At 47.3% G+C, this 8,705-nt stretch overlaps 2 protein-coding genes across 2 annotated transcripts; both read left to right on the top strand.

Moving 5' to 3' along the window:
• The first annotated feature begins 1,326 nt into the window (after nt 1-1,326).
• LOC125540087 (glycine-rich cell wall structural protein-like) lies at nt 1,327-2,186 on the top strand. The gene is made up of 2 exons (XM_048703665.1): nt 1,327-1,530; nt 1,616-2,186. Exons 1-2 carry the CDS (start codon nt 1,374-1,376, stop codon nt 1,957-1,959), a joined length of 501 nt encoding a protein of 166 aa, XP_048559622.1. The 5' UTR covers nt 1,327-1,373; the 3' UTR covers nt 1,960-2,186.
• Nucleotides 2,187-7,471: 5,285 nt separating this feature from the next.
• Nucleotides 7,472-8,339, top strand: LOC125540086 (glycine-rich cell wall structural protein-like). The gene is made up of 2 exons (XM_048703664.1): nt 7,472-7,632; nt 7,766-8,339. Exons 1-2 carry the CDS (start codon nt 7,557-7,559, stop codon nt 8,212-8,214), a joined length of 525 nt encoding a protein of 174 aa, XP_048559621.1. The 5' UTR covers nt 7,472-7,556; the 3' UTR covers nt 8,215-8,339.
• Nucleotides 8,340-8,705: the final 366 nt, after the last annotated feature.

Raw genomic sequence — 8,705 nt, 5'->3', positions numbered from 1 at the left:
AAAAATCTAGTCTTCACTGAAGCCATCGTTTTATTCTAGAAATATTTGGCTCTAACTATAGACTGGCACAAGTTAGTATTATTCTCTAATTTCCACCGCCAGTTAACTAATTGATTGATGTTTTGCTTTCTCAATATAATAACACAAAGTCCCCCCTTACTCTTAGATCTATAAATCACCTTCCATTTAACCATATGATATATTTTTCTTAAACTCACACCTTCCCAAAAGAATTTCGTCCTAGGTTTGTCCAGTTTCTTTAACGAAGTTTTATTCTGGAGGGAGTAGTATTCATGTCCAGTTTCTTTAACGAAGTTTTATTCAGCATGAACATATACATGAAATAGAAGGGGATACCAGCCAAGCTAGAATTGATGAGAATAAGTCTACCTCCAGAAGAGGAGCCACCTTTCCAAATGTCCAACCTTTTCAACATCTTAGCTAGCAGGAAATCAGTCAATAGTCTTAAGCTCAGGAAAAAAATAACAGGAACCCCTAAATATTTCATAGGCAAGGAACATATCCGCATAAAATTCAGTAACACTATTATCAGCCCAAATAGAAAAAAAATCAAAAACATAAAGCAACAACTTAAGTTTTTAAGCTTTCTTAGGGTCATGAATACTACTCCCTCTGTTCCAAATTACTCGTCGCAGAAATGGATGTATCTAGAACTAAAATACATCTAGATACATCCATACCTGCGACAAGTAATTCGGAACGGAGGGAGTACATAACACCATGGCATCCGCATATTGACAAACATTAACCCCATTATCAATCAAGTCCGGAGCTAAACTCACAAGAAATTTGTTTCTGAAGATGAAAATATGAAGAAAAAATGATAGCAATGGCAGGCATGGTGAGCAATCTTCAAATCATCGTTAAGAAAATACATGGTACATGGCCGGTTCGAAGAGCCACCACGTTACCTTCGAGAACGACCATACACGTTTCAACGATCTCCACTGTACAGCTCTCCAAATTCAGAAGACATGTGCATTCTATCCGATCGATTTGGATGTGCAGCTACATTCATGCGCCCGTGTCACAATAGTATGATAATATCTACCGGGGCTAGCTGATCGATGCGTGCATGCATGACACCGGGTCGAACTTCGTCGCGTTTCTCACCCCTGCACGAGGTGTCCGCGAGACATTAATGCATACCGTCCATCTCCCAACCGGTAACGCGCGCTCTTGTCCCACCAACGGGGCCCTTCACGTCCACGTAGTGTACATGTTGCCGACAACCATGCATGGATTCATGGAGGAGAGGGGAGCCGAGAGCGCAGCCTCAACTTGGTCACAGCTCCTCCTATCCTATCCATACCTCCATTGGCGTCTCCCGCCTATAAATTGGCTTCGTCTTCATGGGTATCTATCTCATCCATCACACTTCACACAAGCTACTAGAAAGTACTCTGCTCAATCGGTCGATGAGGGTGTCAAGCATGGCGTCCAAGGGTCTCGTTGTGTTTGCTGTCCTGCTTGCTGCGGCTTTCCTCGTGGCCACAGCTGAACAAACTCGTGAGCTAGTTAGCAGCACATCATTAGGCAAAGAAACCTGTTGGTACTGCTACTAATCACATGCATACCGTTTTTGTTCATGCAGAGGCCAAGAAGGAAGAGACTAAGGCCGGTGTTCAGGGTTACCACGGCGGCGGCAGCGGAGGCGGTGGCTACCATGGCGGCGGCGGCGGCGGCGGGGGGTACCCTGGCCACGGGGGCGGCGGCGGCGGGTATCCTGGCCACGGTGGCGGCGGAGGTGGCGGCGGCTACCCTGGCCACGGTGGTGGCGGAGGTGGCGGCGGCTACCCTGGCCATGGGGGTGGCGGCGGCGGCGGCGGCAGCGGCTGCCGGTACCAGTGCTGCGGGCACGGGCATAGTGGCTGCCGCTGCTGCGCAAGCCCCAACGAGATCCCGGAGCCCATGTATCGGGCGGAGGTCCGCAACTAAGTATCAGATGCTACATACGGACGTTGCTACTTGCCTACACGTAGTAACTACTCGTATATGTGGTCAATAAGAAGGTAGGTGCATGTATGTATGTATGTACGCATACGTATAGATTGCACAGTTATGTTGATCCAATAATGCCAGGACTCTGTCCTGATCGTGTATTCACCCTGTAAGACTTCTCTTTCTTGCATAATACATGCAACTGTCATGCATGTATAACAAAATCTCATGACTCTTGTTCGAAACCGTATAGCTCGTATATATACCAGGTATATCCGCGAAAAGTTTTAAACAATAACCGCATATAGTTTTGAGAGCGCAGCCGTCTGTGACGTGATATTGTTTTCTAGGAATATATTAGCTTTTCTGCTAATCTTGGAGATCTTTAAATTCGCCAGCATCTTAGAAAATACTCAAAGCTTCCTTCTCACGAAATAGGGTTTTCCTTCGCTTTATATTATAAAGTATACCACCAATCCACAAGCTTAATGTTCACGGGCAACAACAACAATAAAATAAAATAGGTCTGGCTGGGGGCACAACACAACAAACCCCAAAAGAAAGCAACTAGCTAATCAGGCTCCGGGGGTGGAGGATGTAACGGTGGCGCGAGGGAGATGGCGGTGGAGCGAAGTCCGGCGATGATGGTGTTGATGCTGTCCCGATGAGGCCGCTTGCTAAGCGGTCGCCAGAGCTGCAAGAATCCGCACATTTTGTAAATGGCGTCAGTCGCCCGAAGTGGAATCGCATATTCAATCACAAGTTTATTGTGCACATTTCAAAGCGTCCAAGCTAGCGAACTAATCGCCACCCAAAGGATGGGGCGAGTTCTACACGGGGAATCAATAATTTCCCGAAAGAGATCCGGGGGGTTGTCATGGGCCCAGTTACCTCCCACTGTCTCTCGAAGGCAGCTCCATAAGAAAATGGCAGCCGGACAACGGAAGAAAATATGGTTAGTGTCCTCAGGGACACCGCACAGGGGCAGTTACCATCCCCAGGGCCATTGCGCTTGCGCACTTCCGTCCCGGATGGGAGGCGGCCCCGCACCTATTGCCAAAGGAAGATTCGAATCTTCAGTGGTACTCTGATCTTCCAAAGGAGATTTAACTCCTGAGGCCCAGGAGTAGCCACCAGGGCCTGGTGGAGAAGTGCCCATTGGGCTCTAAATGCCAAGACATGCATCCGGCTCAAGGGACGGAGCATTACCCCCGCTTGTGGGGGCCGAACGTACGCCTAAAGGTCAATGAATTCTAGCAGCTCCTCCCATTGCCCCCGCTCGTGGGGGCCAAACGTACGCCTAAAGGTCACGCGAGAAAGGTCGGCCAGAGTGGCTCCCACCATGAGTTGGGGAGTGGCGCAAATCAGGAAGAGTGACTGGAACCGTTCCGCAAAGGGTCTAGTGCCTGACCAACAGTCGAGCCAGAATAGCGTGTTCAAACCCAAACCAATCGTGATTGAAGACCCAAGCCGCAGGACCGGCAACGGTTGAATAACCGTCTGCCAGAATTGGGAACCGCCCACCCGAGGTGCAAAGGCAAGCGGCTGGCCCCGAAGGTATTTAGAGCGGATGATGTGAAGCTAGAGGCCGCCATCTCCGGTCTCAATACGCCAAAGCCACTTAGAGAGGAGGGCGATGTTCATTCGTTTAGAAGAGATGACACCAAGCCCTCCCTGGTCTTTAGGCTTGTATATTTCCGACCACTTCACCATATGGTACTTCTGTCTATTACCCTTACCAGCCCAGAGGAATTGGGACTGGTATTTGGCGATTTCCTGATGCAGGGATTGAAGACTATAGAATCCCATCAGGAACATCAAAAGGCTAATCATAGAGGAGTTGATAAGCACAACCCTCGCAGCCTTGGAGAGCCATCGGCCCTGCCAGGGCTCCACACGATGTTGGACCTTGGATACCGTCGGTCGTAGGTCCTTTTCCTGGATCCTACTATCACTGACCGGTAGCCCAAGGTAGGTTGTGGGGAAAGACCCCAACCGGCAATTTAGCCTGTTCCCAATGCCAAGGGCCTCCTACTCCGAGTATCCCAAGACCATCACCGCTCTTGGCAAAGTTAATGGTCAAGCCCGACATCTCCTGGAAGCTCGATGGCCGCCTTGCGGCCTTGCGAAGGCTACAATAGCGGCATTTCAGGGGCTCGTTCTGGCAGCGGTAATGGCCGTTCAGTGGTGTAGAGATCTCAATGTGAATTTTATTATGTTTGAGATGCTTTGTAAGCTTCCTTCTTAAGGACAACAAGGGGCGACCTGTTAAAACTGTCTTTTTCAAGAGCAGAATCCACAAAAGAATATTTTTACTGTGCACATAACGCAATCCCGGCAAATGTACTACTCCCTCCTATTCAAATTACAAAGTTGTATTAAAATTGCATCTTGCCCATTTTTTATTAGTGAAATTCGGCATGTGGTTGTATGATTTCTCTAAGAAAGAACCCGGCAACATTTTCTTTTACAATATACATTTGTCTCATACACATAGAACCACACCAGGTTCTTCGTTTCCTATTGATTTCAATACATATATAAGTTGGGGTGAGGAAACATATACAAATGGAAAATAAAATTTATTATTGATTTATGGGCTTAGCTTTGCCATGCTTACTCTGGACGGAGGCAACTGCTAACACCATGAAAACATTCAGTGCCATCAGTTAATGTGTTTCTAAAGTTTTCACTAAGGTTTGTACCAATAAGCTTGCTCTAATCATGGATAGGCTTATCTCTAATCATGGATTTGCTCTATCAAAAGCTTTCTCATAATTAGTTCAAGCACTACTTTGTCATGGGATTTAGCCAAAGAGTGGATGGCTTCATGAGCTGTTACCACACTCTCTAATATGTAGCACCCTTAATGAAGCAGACTGCTTACTAGTTACTACTAAATCCTAGAGATAAGCCTGTCATTGAGAAGGCAAATCGGCTCCAGTAGTGGAGCTACAATAGCGGCGTTTTAGGGGCTCGTTCTGGCAGCGGTAATGGTCGTTCAGTGGTGTGGAGACTTCAATGTAAATTTTATTATGTTTGAGATGCTTTGTACTTATGATGAATTTTTATAATAGAACTGTATCTTTTTTGCCAAAAAAAACTAGATATGTGTATACCTTGCTAAAGTATGCGGAAAAAGGCATCTACATGGTGTGCCATGTGTGCACTGATATGTGGCTTATTTTGGCTGAATAGCTAAAAAAATAAAAAGAATAAAATCAGGAAAAAGCTTTTTTTAATGGGGTGCAATGAAATTCTTCTTCTTAAATGTGTGAGAGTTTGGCTTAATAGGAATGATAGACTACTCATATAATTCTTTCTTTCTCAAGTGCTCATTCGCAAAGAACTCCAAAGTTAAGTGTGTTCGGCTTGAAGGAATTTTAGGATGGGTGACCGACTGAAAACTTGATCCCTAATGCACACGAGTGGGGACAAAGTGCGTAGAAAAGACTAGTGTTGGTCTGTGAGACTAGTCTAGATCCCGCCAGGCGTAACAGTCGGGAACCGGTGGTTGTGGTTGGGCGTTACAATTCGTATCAAAGCTGACTCTTGTTGTTACACGGAATTATGCGGGCCAGCTGCACGGACATGTGGCGCGTGTGGTCCATCAATGCACACGGCATGGCACATGTGTCGGACTAGATGCACGGACGTGTGCCTAGAGGGAACGTTCGTGTGGGCCGATGAGGACGTCGGTTCTTTTGAGTGGTGATGGATGTGGGAGCTTGGCTTAATAGAAATGATAGGTTACTCATATCTACAAAGAATTACTTCTTTCCCAAGATCTCATTCGCAAGAACTCAAATGCTAAGTGTGCTTGGTTTGAACGAATTTGAGGATGAGTGACCGACTGAGAAGTTGATCCCGAGTGCACACGGGTGAAGACAAAGTGCACATAAAAGACTAGTGTGAGTTTCTGAGGCCAGTCTAGATCCCGACAGACGTAACGCCCGGGAACAGGTGGTTGTGGCTTGGGCTTTACAAAATAGGGGTAAAACTTGGAACAAAGTTAAAACTTAGGGTAATTTTTTCTAACTCTAATAAAAAATTCAAAAAGTAAGGAAATAGACAAGGTGTTATTTCTTACAACCAGCCTTTTTTTCAATCTTGACCTCATTTGATATTATTTTTGCACGATGCTTCATTATATGAGTTGTCTAATAACATTTGTTGATTATTATTTTTTACTTCAGTATATGATCCTCAACCATTTAGAAGGAAAACATGCACCATATATAGGAGCCATATAGGAGCATAGACCGGGTGGAGAGAGGGGTGGATTTGGGGCACGCAAGTGCAGGGGCACCAAAGTCCCCCGTATGTGCTTTTATTTTGGCTATCGATTTTCAAATCATTATATCTTTTGAACGAACAATCCGAATTAAGTTGTGTTTTTATATTCGTGTTTCTCGTGACGAGGACTTTCAAATAAGATCAATTTTAAATACATTTTATTGAATTTTGAAAATAAATATTAAGTTTCAACTCTTAGAACTTAGCACCAGCGACCGATAATTCATGATTTTTGTGCGTACAAACAACAAAGAACATATCTTTAAAATTTATCTATGAAACTTGGTAAGAGTGGGAGAGAAAATTACAAGTTTCATATAACAAGCCGTAAGTTTGAACGATTAAAACTTAAAATTTATTATATCCTCATATAGGATTCAACCACTTCACGAATCGCGGGACAATCGAGCGGCCAGGCAAAGCTTGGCTCGTGGGTGCCCCTACGAATTTTCAAATTTCCGGTAGGCGGGAGTGTGTGGTACATGGCCTTGGATAACAATTTCATAAGTTCACTGTGCGTACATAAGTGAACGAAGAGGAGGTGATATATATGTGTGTGGTTGCTCCAAATACTACCCACCACGTACGAACGTTCAGCGATGCTCACTGTGCGTGCGTGGTACGAACGTCCGGGCAGGTGGTAGACGGGATGTGTGGTACGTGGCCTTGGATAACAATTTCGTAAGTTCACTGTGCGTACATAAGTGAACGAAGGGGAGGTGATACATATGTGTAGCTGCTTCAAAGACTACCCACCAATCCACCATGTACGAACGTTCAGCGATGCTCCACGTCCGGTAATGTACCGGTTTCCAAATGCAGAAGAAGATATCCGATCCAGAATATGCTCTCGGCTGATTTGGATGTACATGCGTCCGTGTCTAACTTGACCCACAGCTGCTTAACGAGATTGACGCGTTGCGTGCATGCAATGGAAGACGCCGGGCACGACTTTGTCGTCGCACGAACAGTGCCCACCTGCACCGCGCATAAGTCAGAGGCTGGCGCCATTGGTATTCCTGCAGATGATGCAGAGCTTAGGTTGCTGGGATGCAGTAATGTGTACCGTCCACCCCCCAACCACCACCGCTCACGGGGTCCGCGTTGCCGACGACACCCATGGAGACCCCAGCGTCAACTTGCACACCTCACACGCTCACTGCCCCTCCCTAGCTAGCCATCTTATCCAAGCCCTCCATTGGCCTCTCCCTCCTATAAATTCGCTTGTTCTGCATGCTGGTCTATATCCACAATCACACTAGCCACTAGAAGCACTGAAGAAGCAGAGGGTGTCAAGCATGGCGTCCAAGGGTCTTCTTGTGTTTGCTCTCCTGCTTGCTGCTGCTATCCTCGTCGCCTCAACTGAACAAACTCGTGAGCTAACGCGCTACTGATCTCGTAGTACTTTCGAACTAGCATGAATTAACTAGTCGTCATTAGGCTAGGAATCTTGCTTTGCTGCGTGCTGCTCCTAATTTCAATGCACAATATTTTTCTGTTCATGTAGAGGCCAAGAAGGAGGAGAAGAAAGCCGGTGTAGAGGGCTACGGCGGCGGCGGCGGCTACCCTGGAGGCGGCGGGGGAGGCTACCCAGGCCACGGTGGAGGAGGAGGCGGCGGCTATCCAGGACACGGTGGAGGAGGTGGCGGAGGTTACCCAGGCCACGGTGGAGGAGGCGGCGGCGGCTACCCAGGCCACGGTGGAGGAGGCGGCGGCGGGTACCCGGGCCACGGTGGAGGAGGTGGCGGTGGCTACCCGGGCCACGGTGGAGGAGGCGGTGGCGGCTACCCAGGCGGTGGTGGTGGCGGCGGCGGCGGCTACCCCGGACCCGGCGGAGGCGGCGGCGGCAGTGGATGTCAATGGGGCTGCTGCGGTAACGGGTACCATGGGTGCCGCTGCTGTGCGCGCGCGGACGAGGTCCCGGAGCCCATGTACCGCGCGGAGGTCCGCAACTGAGCACACGAGGTGCAGCCATACGTAACGTACCTACGCGTGTGTGCAACTCTACGTGACGTTGCTCTGCGCACGTATAGTAAGTTGCTGGTAAATATGGTCTCTGATAAATAAACTGCGTACGTATACCCCTCTGTGTTCTTGTATGTATTAATACCCCACTCTATATGTGTTCTCCGTGTACTGTATGTATCAATTTCCATGTTTACTGTTATGGGAATATGTTGTTGTGGGATAAAATCACAGAGGAATATTGCCAAAGTTCTACACTGTGCACTTAATTCCTTCTGCATGCCGTATTTCAATGCTGCAAAGAAAATAGAGGAAAATAACTGACAAAGAAATAACGACTTGTTATAGAGATATTGTTGGCCGGCCACAAAAGGAATTCACCTACCCATGCATTTTTGCGGTACAGTCACTACTCTTCCATTGCGCAAAAACAGGCCACTCGGACTAAAACTCAAAATGGCAATGGAGTATCACCAAAGCAC

This window comes from Triticum urartu, chromosome 2 (assembly GCF_003073215.2).
Source record: "Triticum urartu cultivar G1812 chromosome 2, Tu2.1, whole genome shotgun sequence".
NCBI classification, from domain to species: domain Eukaryota; kingdom Viridiplantae; phylum Streptophyta; class Magnoliopsida; order Poales; family Poaceae; genus Triticum; species Triticum urartu.
Note: the sequence above shows the minus strand (reverse complement) of the source record. Positions and strands in the feature narration are given on the sequence as shown.

Coding starts and splice junctions, on each gene's coding strand:
- LOC125540087 (XM_048703665.1), top strand. CDS start 1,374: ATGGGTATCTATCTCATCCATCACACTTCACACAAGCTACTAGAAAGT. Junction 1,531..1,615: donor GGCCACAGCTGAACAAACTC/GTGAGCTAGTTA, acceptor TTGTTCATGCAG/AGGCCAAGAAGGAAGAGACT.
- LOC125540086 (XM_048703664.1), top strand. CDS start 7,557: ATGGCGTCCAAGGGTCTTCTTGTGTTTGCTCTCCTGCTTGCTGCTGCT. Junction 7,633..7,765: donor CGCCTCAACTGAACAAACTC/GTGAGCTAACGC, acceptor CTGTTCATGTAG/AGGCCAAGAAGGAGGAGAAG.